At 43.9% G+C, this 14,663-nt stretch overlaps 1 protein-coding gene across 1 annotated transcript; it reads right to left on the minus strand.

The window, feature by feature from the left end:
* Positions 1-1,494: 1,494 nt before the first annotated feature.
* Positions 1,495-12,156, minus strand: si:dkey-33i11.9 (synapse differentiation-inducing gene protein 1-like). The gene is made up of 3 exons (XM_068735305.1): positions 11,834-12,156; positions 10,432-10,629; positions 1,495-2,483 (listed from the first exon to the last, which is right to left on the minus strand). Exons 1-3 carry the CDS (start codon positions 12,020-12,022, stop codon positions 2,331-2,333), a joined length of 540 nt encoding a protein of 179 aa, XP_068591406.1. The 5' UTR covers positions 12,023-12,156; the 3' UTR covers positions 1,495-2,330.
* Between the last annotated feature and the right edge of the window lie 2,507 nt (positions 12,157-14,663).

The raw sequence follows: 14,663 nt of genomic DNA on the forward strand, positions 1-14,663 counted from the left end.
ACTGAAAGTAAGAGTAAAGAGCACAAATAATGAAAGTCACTGCAATGAGGCGCTGAGGTTGACGGCAGCGAAAGTGGGCGCAGACAATGGAGTTTGCAGCTTGCAAACAGTGATGTGTTTTGCAACGGTAGCTTATTAAAATACTCCCATTCTTCGTCTTTCTACATGCACCATGCAAACAACAGCCCGTTGTACCAGACATTTCCACGAGGCACTGTGTGAATGTTCAGTATTATCACGCTGCTACTCGTGGTCCTTCTCAAAAACTCGAAGCGACCACAAGACTGTTGATCACAGCGGTTATACTGTAAGAAAGCTGCAAGCTGCTCGACGCACGTCGGCGGCCTATTTCCCTACGGAACGTGGATTCTGGTCGATTTCGACGGCTGTAAATGTATCACAGGTGTTCCTCCGCAGCAGCCTGGCTCCTCTTTGACAAGCGGTTGACGTCATCAGAACCAGGACCTCCTGCGTGCTAAGCCAGCCTGCGCTGCCTCGTTTAAAGCTAAATGACAGATATTGGCCGTTGTTAATGGCTTCCATGAGGGGGAGATGATCTAAGCCTGCAGAGAATCATTCACCACAGACCACTGCACTTTCTCTAAAGCACTGAGCGGGGGAAGGAAGAAGAATCAAGATCCATTTATTTGCAGCGCTTGTCCTTACATGGGCTTTGAAAAAATATGCAGAGTGCAAAAATACAAAAGACTTATTGTAAGGAATCCTAGAATAAAGTTCCCTTAAAAATAGAAAAACCACGTGCACAAGTTGTCACAACACGCTGATCCAGCTGCATTAGGAGTAAATGAAACATGTTTGAATAGTCAACAGGCCGGCCGCTCACATCTGGTGCCAAACGAAAAGGTCTCACCCTGGTTAGTGTGACTAATAAGACAATGAGATAAACCTGAGAGTGTATTGAGCCTAGCCAGATGTCGGGTGTTATACAAGTAGTAAATTCAGGATGGAGAAACATAAACAGAGCCAGCTGTGTTGCATTAATAACCGGGGCTGTGAGCCCGGTGACCATGGAGATGTATGGCTGCAGAGAGAGTGAGGAGGAAACGCTGCAGCTGATCAGGCCAGCAGGACGGAGGAGGAGAGCGCTGTGAATGTAAAGTAATTACGCCAGAGCTCCTCCTTCTAATCCTTGAAGGGCATCAAGTTGTGTCCAAGGAAACAACGAGGGAGGGGCTGCGAGAGCAGGAAACCGAGGAGCATCATTTACCGAAACAGTCTCCGGACCGCTTTCATTAACTCATGACTCACCGACGTTTCTCCAGACCTTCTCTCCACCAGGATGTCATGCCACTTCTTTCTCTTGCACATCTTACACAATATAGGAAAACCATTCTGTGTTGACACTGAAAACCATTCTGCCGCAGTTCTAATGTCTGCACTTTAAACTACAAAGGGTACTTGTAGCTTCGGGCTAGCAGAAGATGCTGGTACTGGTCAGATATAAATCATGTAAACAAAGTAGACGGCACAGAGTTTCTTTCCCCCTCTCAATATAATCACTTTATTTAAAAAGACATCTGGTATACAGTAAATTTTACTTTTTCAGCTTAGGTTAATAAAAGAACATACAGACTGTAATGTAATGTAATATTAGCGCCGCTGTTGCTAAATTTCTGCAGATTTTACGTGAAGCTGTGCATTCCTGTTGAGCTGAATAACGAGGCTCAACATCAAATTCAAAGCCAGGTCTCCACTTCTGAGAGTGGTTTTGAAGTATCCTTTGGTTAGTAGTATGTTAATCTATGTTTGCATACTTTTAAGAAGGCGGGAGGTTATGAGTGAATATTTACAGCCGACAATTCCGCTGAAAGGGCAGCGAGATATCCGCCGTCGTACAATCTCAATCTTTCAAATCGCAAAACTGAACAAAACTCAGCTCAAGATATATTTTCCCGACACGCTACAAACGGTGTGTGGATAATCAAGACCTGTTCAAACACGGATTATAAAACACGTTGGATAATACTTCACATGTGCTGGAGCAACACTGACTTAAGGGTGAATTTATAAGGCATCAAAGTTGGAAAAATATATTTTTGTTGATTTTTGACGTGTGATAACATAGTAAAGCAAATCACAGACACAACATATGTTGAAGAAATATGAATCTTTGGAAGGTTGTACTGGTTACTCTCTACGGTGTTGGAGAGTAATGGATTACATGGTCATCTTCTGTATAGATCAGTAACTTTCAGACAATCTGGGGACTTCAGGGTTCCACATTTTCAACTCACAATTCTTCCTGATGACCAGTAATGTTCCTCATGTGGTCTAATTACTAGAAATACGGGAAAGACGACGAGACAGATTTAGTGGATGGCACTCGCCACGACGGCAACGTAAACGATGGAGAGGATCAGGAAGCCGATGCCGAGTCCCAGCGCCACGTGGTTCAGCGTCCGGGCCGTCCGGCTGCTCCGCTCCGCCGACATCTGGTCCCCGGCGTGGTTGGCTTCACGGGCCTGAGACACAGTTTGAAAATCGGTAAGAGTGAGTTTAAAGAACAAAACATGGCAAATAAATTAAATTAAATGAAATTCACTCTCTTTGAGCTCAGTTTTGAGTCCCTACCGACTCCTGAGGGAAGCAGCTGGCTGTGTTTCAGCCGCTTCAAGAGACATGAGATGAGAGTGTGGGCAAAACAACATCCGGATCGTTTCGGTTTTATAGTCGACCTTTAGCCGGGCGCAGCAAACCTTCCGCTGGGAGTGTTAGTCTAGTATAATGAACTGTAACAACGTGTTGGCACAAAGAGAAACACCGTAATGTTGAAGTGTTAAACGTCGTCTCCGACCGTGTGATCGAGGTCTGACGAACTGAAACAATCTGTGTATGAGAAACACGCAGTTCTGCTATTTGTCAACCGCTGAGCAGAAGTGAAAGTAATCACTACTGGTTACATTCTCCTCCGTGTCAACTGTGATCTGTCAGATTTACAAACAACTTCTTGCTGAGGAGATTTTGGTAGAGTAGGTAAAGCTTTAATCCCTCATTTATTTCCACTTATTCAAGCACCGTTTAGTGTGTAGATGAAGGAGAGAAAGAAGAACTGAATACAGATGTTTTCAGATAAACAGACATGTGTAAAAACCTCAATATTGGGACAAAAAACCCCATAAAAGGACATAAGAAGATTGATTTCTTACAAAAGGAAATGGTGGCTTTACTGGCGTCGGGTTGTATCAGAACATGTGCTGATAGGTTGGATCATGAAGCGAGAGGCCTGTTGTGAGGTTAGTGAGCTCTGTGCCGTTATCAGGAGTGGAGCCAGAGAACTCCAGCTCTCATTACCGCGCCGCTGCAGGAATGACGTCTTTTTGGACGCCAGCCCCCGAAAGCAGCATTGCACTATTCCCCTTGACATAAAGCCAGTGGGATTTTTCCATTGGAATTTGGATCACTGCAGAAAATTAGCTCTGTGGCGAACACAAGCGTACGATATCTGCAGGTTCTGATCAGTAAGATGATCTTCACAAACGAACAACACGTTCAGGATGTCCGAGGCGTGAATGCAATTGGCAGAAATTAAAAGCTGACGTTAGGTCGTAAACGAACTTCACCGCGGTCACATGAGGCTGTGATGAAGATTTTACAGTCTCATTCAGACGCCTGAGAGCTTCAAATTCACCACGGAGGTATTTACTGACATGTTCTAGAAGAAAAGGTTGAGACGAGGGAGCCAGAAGTGCAAAAATGATAACTCTTTTGCTGGGTTTCAGGACAAATCCAGTCATATACACAATAGAGTGCTGCAGGAATGTGTGTGTGTGTGTGTGTGTGTGTGTGTGTGTGTGTGTGTGTGTGTGTGTGTGTGTTTTGTAGATTGCATGAGAAGGCCCTGTCTGCTCTTGTAAAGCTGGTTATGATAACCAGCAGCTGTCTGGCTCACTCTCAGCCACAGCTGTGTATCCTGTTGCAAAAACCGTGCCTCTGCTGCTTTTGGTATATATATATATATATATATATATATATATATATATATATATATATATATATATATTTGTCTTATATTTGTCTTTCTGTTTCAACAACATTAGATTAGATAGAAGTCTGTATCAGCACTGTCACATCACTACAAGGGTTATTGTTAAGAAGATTCAGTAAGAAAAGCCGTTGACTCATTATTATTGATTATTTCACGAACAGCAGCTTGAATGCCTCTTTGGATCACTATATTGTTTTATACAGAGTGGTGCTTTAATTGTGTTTGATGCCTCTTCCTGCCTCTGCTGGTTCGGCTGCCTGCCAGCAGTAATATCCTGAGTGCTCTGTCTCTGTGAGTGGGCCTGTCTGCCTGCCTGTCTGTCTGTCTGTCTGTCTGTGGTTTGCTGAGCATGAGAGCAGCCTGAGTCATTGTGGTGAAGGATGGGTATGGGGAGAGCAAGGGGGCTGATATTTGTGAGAAAATCACAGAGAGCAGAAGTCAATGAAAATCCTGCAAGGGCTTTCTCACGACAAAGAAAACGAAAGTCACAACAGTCGGAGCAGTCGAGCTTTGTTCATTCACCGGGGCGAATCTTTCAGTGCGTCCGTCTTCGCGTCACTTCGACCATTCGCTGATAGAAAACCTCCGTCCCCCGTCCCCCGTCCCCCGTCCCCAGCCTTCATTCCAGCCTGACTCAGCCCTGAGCCTTCATCTGATTCGGGCTCTGTGTTCTGCAGCTACTTTTTAGGGAACCAGAGCTCACGTGTTCTGCTGTTGCTTATGGAGGCTAAACAGGCGTAGCCTCAAGAGCCGGAGCCTGCTTCGGGGAGGCCTGCCAGAGATCACTTAGATCACTTACAGCACGCCACTCTGCCGAGTCCTCCATGACCTCACGGCCATCTTGACTGGCAGACAACAGGTGTTTGACTTTGCGTTGTTCTCCGCAGCCCGGCGGTTTCACACATAGCTGCCTCCAGTGGGACAGTAATCCCTAAAGCGGGCAGCGCCGCAGCGAGCAATGCTCTCTAGAAAAGGGATGCATTCCTAAGAGTTATATTTGGACTCATTCTGATGGGAAATGGCTGCATGCGATATCTCCGGAAACAGGGAGTTGAATAGTGTAGCGGTGTTAAGAGGGGCAAGCGGATATTACCTCATGGTGAAACTATCCCCCGAAATACAGCTACAGTGCAACACTAATGTTGTTTCTTATCTTCTTCTGCCTGGTGTAGAGCTATTTCATCATTTGGAGAGTTGGAATATATTTTAAATACGTGTTTAAATCAGAAAAGTTGTTTTGCATGTGAATTCTTGTATCTGTAACGTGTAATAACAAATGTCAACATGAGGCTTTCACTGTGTTATTGCAGCTCTGTGTTTCTGCAGAAGGACAGGAAGTGCAGATCATGGCGTCACACCGTTAAGGACCCCCGCTAGTTACTGTCTGGATGTTCGTCCGCCGTCGATAAGTGCCGAGCTGTGAGGAAAAGCTCATGCTTTGGGAAACAAAGGAGCGTTTGATGGGACGCCGTCACAGAAGCGGCTTGGAGCGAGACGCACAGAGCGCTGAGGGTTGGATCCTGACAAAAGCCACCGTTGTCCGGACTCGCCAGTAGCTGCTGTGTTGAGAACTTCAACTCTCAAGTCTCACCCTGAGTCCAGCAGAAAGTCATTTCTCTTCATTACCAAAGTCCCACAAAGAGAGAGCCGACACACAATGGTGCAAGGATTGCTTTTCTCAGCAGAAACACTTCAAATGGACATTAGGTCAGTTTCCAGACAGGTCGGTTTGAGAGGTAGCTCTTCCCTCTTTACCGTCGAGGTTGAAATGCCTGAGAGATAACGCTAAGTGAGACAGAATCCAGCAGCCAGCTCCACATCTCCCCACCACGCCCCCCTTGTCCTTTTCTGTTATTTCCCATCTTGTTTCCGTCTCTGCCTCCTTTTCTGTTTGGCCTTTCAGCTAAACACATGACTGTCCGTCTTTGTCTCTGTCTTCTCTGCTCCCCGATCTCTTTCTTTCAGACGCTTTTCTTCTGCCTGTATCTTTCTTCTGCTTTTTCTCTAGGCCTTCCTCTTCATCCTGTTCCCTTATTATGGAGCCACATAAGAGAACAACGTGGGCACAAAGAGCTCCAGACACTGTTTACTCCAGGGAAAGTCCCAGTCCTGCCGCGCTGATTGGGTCTCTGTGACCACGCGGTAGCCGCCATTCGTGCCGTTTATGATGCTATTTACAGCGCAGGGCATTTCAGAAGAGTTGGACTTCACACTATTGTGATACATCACTGTACACATCACTTTGTGAAACACCATTTTCCTGAGCAACAACAAAACCCAGAAGAAATTTGGTGAAACGGAAAAATAAAGCAATCTTCCTTCCTGTCTGTTAGTCATTGTCGTCGTAACCACAAGGTGAGAGCGGTTCCAAAGGGAACCTTTGACATTCAGGTTGCAGCACGTTGGTGTCTCTGCCCCTGCAGTGTGTCGCTTCTTGTGTCTTTGCTTGGTCTATGTGAGTGGGCGTGGGCTCAGTATGCAGGCTTTACTGAGACAGAAGGGGGGGGGGGGGACTCACAGAGAGCTACAGCAACTGGACAGGAGTCAACAGTAGTCCGAGTCTATATACTGCAGGAACACACAGTGAATGATGCTGCACTGAGGATCAACAAATGACTGTTAACCGTTCAACTACTGCTGACTACTGCTATCCCTGCATGGTTGAAGGTTGCTTGTTGAGATCCCTGTATTACACGGGATCAGGAATAAACCTTTCTCACAGAGGAATGCCGGTGGGAACCCGGGATTATTGGCACTTGTGTCTTTGAGCAGCCGTGTGTCCACACACTGAAGACAAAGACGCCCTCTCCAAACATCATTAATGCCCCCACACAACTGTTGTAGTTAACTACTTAAGCCCCACCTTGAACTGCTGTTCTAACGGCAACATTTGTGGATCGACTTCAATCCAATGGCAGCTTACATTTAAGCTGTGTGGCCAAATATTTTTAGAATAAGCAAAATGAATGAAGCATTGTGCAAATTCTGTAATGGATCGTTATGACGTCACAACTAAAAAGGTCAGAGAACTACACTACCAGGCTTCACCAACTACAGACCTTAAGCCCCCCCCCCTCCATGAATGCCCTACGCCTGGCAGACAAGCTGAACGACTTCTACTGTCGCTTTGAAAGACAATGGGACGGTCCTGACCCCGTCCCTCATGGCTCCATCAACCAGGTCCCCCTCCCCCAAACTCAGCAGGGGCTCATGCCTCTGTAACACCTATCCCAGTGCCCCCCCCCCAGTGTTGACTCTCTCTATTCTGGAGAGAGACGTCAACAGGCTGTTTAGAAGTCAGAGTTTTGTCAGAGTGTCGATCTGACTCGGTTCTGTTTTTATTTCACCTTCATGGAGTAGACGCTGCGGTCAAGTGGACCCTCACAACGGTCTTTATCATTTCACACATTTGGAGTGTTGTAAGATCTGAAGTAATGGAGGATACGTTTGCGATATATCAAAGAAACTGTTGTATTTTCGTTTGACGGGAAGGCGTGAACAATGCTTGTGAAATATGTTAGAACTTCTGATATTGCTAAATCTAAAAGCATGTGCTCAGCAGGATGGGAGCACAGGTTGAGACACTATGAAGACTGGGAAAGCACGGTGTCTGCGGTGTGAGCAAGTTCTGTTTTTAACCCTTTAAGGACGATGCTTGAACTTGTCTTTTAAAAAGGTTCAGTTCACCTAAATTCCCCAAAATATGTAAAAAAAACAACAACAATGTTTCAGTACTGACTGCTAATACATGTTTCAATATCTCATTTTAAGAAAAATAGAATTTCTACAAAAAAAGTCCCAAATGTAAATATTGTCTAAACATTTTAACTCTCATGACCCAATTGACAAAATCTCTTCTTCTCAGAATCATTAACCAGAACGAATCGACCCTGAACACATACTGCTGTAACTAAATCATCCGCCTCTTTCCAGTAGTGAGACTCATAAGGTGAGTAGTCATACATATATATAGCCTCATAATAACCAGATTATGACTTTATCTCAAGTGTAATTTGCTCGCAGCGAACAGACTCTCCGACATGCAGGGGTGGATTGGCCATAGGGAGTACCGGGACTTTTCCCGGTGGGCCGGTCAGTAATGGGCCGGCAGTGGCTGACCTTTTTTTTTTTTTTTTTTGTATGTAAAGACACATAAGAGGCCCAGTGGCCCTATGATAGGCCCAGTAGTCCCGCCCACGCATTTTCCAGACCCCCCCTCGTCCAATCACCTTTAATGATGAGCTAATGACACATCATTAGCAATCTGTGAGAGAGAAGCAAAAATGGAGAAAAAACGAAAAGGCGGTGCAGAAAAACTGAGGGAAAAGAAAAAAAAAAGCTCTCGCAACTGATGCTGCTAAGAGCAGAAATCGAATAAACATGTTTGCTGCTGCGGGGGCCGGCGGCGGTGGCGTAGCCTCCGGCTCCGGGGCTTTGGCTGCGCCGGGCGCGGCGGGTCCCTCTCAGGAGGTGTCGTCGGACAGTGAAAGTGAGGCTCCCGCTGCCATGGTGGTACAGGAGGGGGAGGAGGAGATTGGTGGTGGTGATAGCAGGTGTGTGTGCTAGCTAACATGTTGTGGATAAACACTCATTCACTAAATGTTCAGAAAACGTTGTCTATGAACTTTACTTGACATAATAGATAGCGTGTGGTGTAAATCTAGTTCTAAAGTGTTGGAAAATGATATACTAATACTAATAATTAACCACTATTTTATGGTGGTGTGGTTTGAGCATGCAGATCTGCTTTTTCACAATTTTTATAATTACAAATCAGGTCATTTATTTTATTCAATGCTCCAGAATATCAAGGGATATTATTCAGTATAGTAGTGTTATTAAGGGCTTGTGTGATTATATGTACAGTACATCAACGGACCGAGTTGGCACAGTATCTGCGCGCGGATTGTGGTGGGCCAGTCTGGACCAAAAAGTCCAGGGCCGAATTTTTGTCCCAGTCCAGGCCTGCCGACATGTAAACACTGCTTATGTAATCGGGCTCAGACGACTTTATATCAGTCATGGTGTGCGTGTCGATCAATAAATAACAAAGACATCACCTTTGCTCTGCGTACATATTAACCAGAGGTTGTTCACTGAAGAGCAGCAGAGGACTGAGCTCTGATAGAACGGAAACAACAAAGTCTGTTACTAAGGATCAGAGGACAGCAGATAGCAGCAACATGTGGGACATTCAAACATCAAGGTGAATAGAGAACACTACATGTGGAGTAAGTCTTAAAATAAAGTCAGACAACTGCTGCTGCTATAAAAGACACACACACACACACACACACACACACACACACACAATGAATACACATACTGTAAATTACTTTTTTTTTGCAGTGTGTGATATATCCGCATACTTCACTGCTCTCGTTAATAACTAAACATTCCTCGCGCCGCGCATTGCACGGAAACAAGCCGATCCCCACGAGACATTTTCCACAATAAAAGACATCCCAAAGCTTCGTTCAAAGCTTCAAAGAAACTCCACTTTCCATGTGCGAGCAAGGCTCTCGCTAAATTGACTTAAATGTTTCAGGGTCGAATAAATGGCTTTTCATTTGTTTACAGATTTGTGTAGGAAGTTAAGACAAGAATGTTTCCCCTCTGAGGACTAAACGCCGACCACATGGCAACAATCAGTCAACCGTTCCTCCTGAAGGAGTTTTCAGCGAGACACCCACTAACTCTTGAGTTACTTCGCTCTACAAGAAGACCTTTAAAGTAACGCACACATTAATTATATATCATAAATGATATTCCTAACCTACCTCTCACCTAATAACACAACATTCAGGACCACACAATGTCTTCTCCATTTCAGTGTTGACACATCTTCCCTAGTCCTCTGCTTTCTTCCTCACAGACCTCCACCCCTTCCAGTAAATCTCATCCACTTCCTCAAACTTGGCTCACACACGCTCATCCGCCCACAGACAAATGCGTTCGGCCGTGTCCTCTATAAATTATTTACATATTCAGCACAAGATGTTAGATCGTCTCCTCGTCCTCTGGTCTGTAGCTGTAATGCACGCTGTGGTGGAGAACGCAGAAAGCTCACCCAGCTGTTCTTCAGCTGAGTGGAGGTTACTTTTCTTTATAATCCACTTCACCTCGAGACACAAAGACATCAGCAATACTGGAATTATTAGACGGGTTTCTACCTCTGTACTCCTTTATTAGGAGTACTTTTCTACTCCTTTTTTTCGGTGTATTCAGACATGTTTCTGTTTTACTTCTAAATGCTAATAGAATATATTCATGATATTTTCATTAAAAATGTAAAACAACACAGCAATGTGTGCCGCCATCTGTTTTTCTTTGTATATCTTACTTAAAAAGGGATTCTTGGGTTTGGGGGACATTTTGCTTTGTGTTATACACGAACAATAGAAATACATGTGACTCAAACTCACTGAGATGGAGTAGATGAGGGCAGCAATTCCAAGTGGCAGGCAGCAGCACAGCAGGGTGAAGATGGAGTAGCACAAGTAGTCGTTGACGGGGTTGGCCAGCGGGCCTCGGGTCACGTACACCGTGGGCTGGACTGTGACGGTGGCTTGTCCTGGGTACTGCTGCCCAGCACCTCCATACTGTGGAGGAAGTCCATAGCCCTGCAGGCCACACCCCAGAAATACAAGTCAATCTCACGCTCAGGGACAATGAAAACACATGTGTGTGTGTGTGTGTGTGTGTGTGTGTGTGTGTGTGGGTGGGGGTAGTGATTGATTTACGGTAAACAGGAGGTTTAACAAGAAACGAAACTACAGCTGAACTACAGGTGAATCACAGCAGGAGATCTAATAAAATCCAAGTCTGAACTGGAGCTGGATTGGACAAAGAAGTTAAACTCGATAAAATAATAAGCTTAGCAGTAGAAGCAGTTGTCTATTTTGACCATAAAGACACAAAGGTGTCTTGAACAGATGTGTTTGGTGCTTTTAGTGCTCTTCAGTTTACCATCAGCAATTACTGCTGAGTTCTTTACAATCAGGGGAAAAAAGAAAGGAGACTTCATATGAATTCAACGTGGATATTTGTGTATTATCTTGATACGATCGACGTCTGTAAGGAATCATTTAACAAAGTGAATTCATTGACAGGAAACAACAGCAGCACACCTCAGAGGGCCTTTATGCCACCACTCCGTCTTTTACACCACAGGACATGATGTCACACATCTGCCCAGCTGTCACGACCCAGTTGTTACCACCAATGTAGTTAAATGACTATCCTGTCCATCATTAACTTGAGTCACACGTCTTTTTATCGTGGAATATTGCTTATGAAGATCGCCATCGTCTCCACACTGATTTCTAGCGTGACTTGTTCTCGTCAGTTGAAGGGTGTATGCTCAGTTCTGTTTGTTAAATGCACTTTATTCATTGTTTTTATGATGTTCAACATATTACATAGCGCCCAATGTCTACAAATTCTATATATCATTAAAAAAATATGGAGAATAGTATTTTCTTTTCTAATATTTGTATTTAATATTTTGAAATTATAACAATATTTTTATATATGACTTAAATACCAGTTTAAAAGTGAGAACTAACTAATGTTATTAGTCTACAGTCATATTACAGACGACCATTGTGTGACTTACTTTTCCAAATCAAAATGTTTTTTTTTCTATTTTACATCATTAATACACATGAAGAGAAATCTTTAGAAAATACCAACATTAACATGTGTCGTCATGTGTTTGCTATCATCTTCAGCAGGGTAATGGGGGGAGGAGGACTGTCCCATTATCCGCGATACAAATGTTCACCTTTTGTATTTGTGTTTTATCCCCGGTGTCGGGCTTCTTACCTGCTGCTGTGGCGGGTATCCCTGGCCGGGCTGAGGGTATCCTTGGCCGGGTTGAGGGTATCCTTGGCCGGGCTGAGGGTATCCCGGGTTCGGGCAGTCCTGGTAGGGTGGAGGGGGCACATGGCCCATAGTGGACTTCTCACCGGCCCATTCCGGTGGAGGAGCGGTCCCAGACTTAGTGGGGTCCATAATGCAACAGATTGGGTTATCAAACTAAACAACGCGCCTTTTTTACCGTCGTATTTTCGTCGTGAGTTAAATCCCTAGATCTGCTCAGTTTTCTTCTTCAAACTGCTGCCGCCACAAAGTGAATTGGGCAAGTTGAGTGAGAGATTTGATATACTTTCTCCTCAGAGTCAAGTCACGCAGAAAGACCGCGGAAGTTCCGGTTACGACCTTCAAATTAAAAGCACCGTCGAACACGTACTCGGCTTTTTGATTGGTCTGATTGAGCCAAAGTGAATAATATATTGCACTGTCATAGTATGAGATTACATAACATGAGATATCCCTTCAGTGAACTCTGAGGAATGCAAAATAAATAGAATACAATAAATTTAATACACAGGTAATGGGAAAATATTCAACAACAGAGCATGGACTTTGTCTTACGTAATTAACACAAGTATCACAGTTGTATTGCATCTTAAAAGAGATGAATAAATATAATAAATAATTTGGAAATACACTCATTTGGCTTTACAGATTAAAAAGTCAGGAAAGGGTCACAAACACTAAAAGCCGCGCTTCCATGCAAGTTTACTTTTGGGATGGGCAAAAGAAAAACAATTGGTTTAGTCACTTGGCTTTTACAGGGCTCTGGCCAGTGTCAGCGCTTGGCTTGTACATTCCACGCTATGTTTATATGTGTATATACACATTATTCCAAGAAATGTTCCACACAAGGACATAGAGTGTATCAACACTGTCCTGAGATTTGCTGTGACGATAAACTTGATATCGACCATCTCAATTTCAAGGAAGTCTTCACATCAACAGACAAAGGAGTACATTAAAAAAATAAATATAAACAACAAAGCTCTTTTTCATCCTCAGCCTCCCACAGGTGGAACACACACACACACACACACACACACACACACACACACACACACACACACCTACAATTATGAAACAAACATGAAATACACAAAACTGCCAGGGAGTTAACTTGTGAAACATTCAAAGTAGCTTCAACGGATTCTACACACGACCAATATTGCGAAATATTTTAGGCTTTTATTTTTAATGCAAATTCGTCCAATTTCCGGTCCTACTCTGGCCACCCCTTGACGCTGCCTCGCCCTCGTACAGTCGGCCACTAAATAAAAAGGGAGGGGCTAAGGGAGACGATGTTTGTGTGTGCGTGTGTGTAGAAACATGAATAACGCAGATGGTTGAAGAGCTAACTGAATGGTTTGATGAGTATAAAAGCTGAAGAGAATAATAGGTACAAAGCGTGCTTTAAGACTGGGATGTTTTCGGGACTCCCCCTCCACTCCAGGAATGACCTACGCCTGGCAGACGAGCGGAACAAGTTCTACTGTCGCTTTGAAAGACAATGGGACAGTCCTGACCCCATGGCTCCATCTACCAGCCCCAGACCACCAGCCCCCCCTCCCCCAGCTCAGCAGGGGCCCCTGTACCACCCATGTTATGCACTATCCACCATGTCAAATTCCTTGTATGTGCAACATTCTTTGGCAAATAAACGGTTCTGATTCTGATTCTGAAGTATACCGGTGTCCACTAGGGGGAGACAGAGCTGGTCTAAAACACAGAAATGTCTCTCAAGCAGTATAGAGGGTGAAACCCCAGATTATATCAATAACGGTTGTTTTTTTTAAGTTAAATGTGAATGTAGGCTAGTGACGTGTGGTGAGGTTCGTGTCTGGTGAGGCGCTGACTCTACATGAGTCAGATTTATAAATATATGAACCCAATAGAGAAGCTTAAATCACCATTCAATTGGCAGCGTCCACATTGACTACTGGTTGCTTTTCATATTTCATATCAGCATTCTTTACACACACATAGGTAAAGTACATATTTGATTTCACCGCGAGCGTTTCAGAAGCGGAGCGCTCGCGAGCACCACCCGCAAAAACCGTGATAATCTGCGTAACAACCCCGGATGTACAAAGAGAACAACAAACACATAAAAGGTTACTTTACCTGTTCGACGTTGAATTGATGTTGATTTGTTCATATTTCACTGCTTTTTGAGACATTTTTAAGCTTGGATATAGAATCTTACATTCTTGCGGTCAAAGAAAATATAAGAAGAAGAAGAAGAAGAAGAGAAGTGTAGACGAAGAAGAGAAGTGTAGAAGAAGAGCAACGACAGAACAAGCATGAACCCGACCCGTGGGCTCTCGCTCGCCCCCTTCAGTGAGGCAGAGGTACTGTTCGCCTCTGTGTGCTTTTTCACTGCGGTTTAATGTCAGATCAGCAACACTAAACATGTTCTACACAGACGTGAAATACATTATTCTATGTAAAGAAAGGACATATAATAAAAGAGTCTACAGATATCACAGTGGTGACAAACAATGAGACAGAAAAAGACTCAACAGTTAGTGAGGATTCACAGTCTGAGGTGAGGAACAGCTGGTCTCTGTCTCACCTCACTGTCTCCTCTGTTTGAACAGGACATGACATCATTCAGAGATTCTGATTATAAAAATGATTGAAATGATTGGAATCATACAGAAATTACATTTATAGAACAGATCAGTAGAGGAATATTAATATTTATTTTATTTTAGCATTATTTGATTTTTACTTGTCTTTTTTGTTTTTTAAATGCTCTTGCTTGTTGTATTTCTTC

The sequence above is a fragment of the Cebidichthys violaceus genome, unplaced genomic scaffold (assembly GCF_023349555.1).
Source record: "Cebidichthys violaceus isolate CVI_PGR_0920_01 unplaced genomic scaffold, fCebVio1.0.p SCAF_7, whole genome shotgun sequence".
Lineage (NCBI taxonomy): Eukaryota > Metazoa > Chordata > Actinopteri > Perciformes > Stichaeidae > Cebidichthys > Cebidichthys violaceus.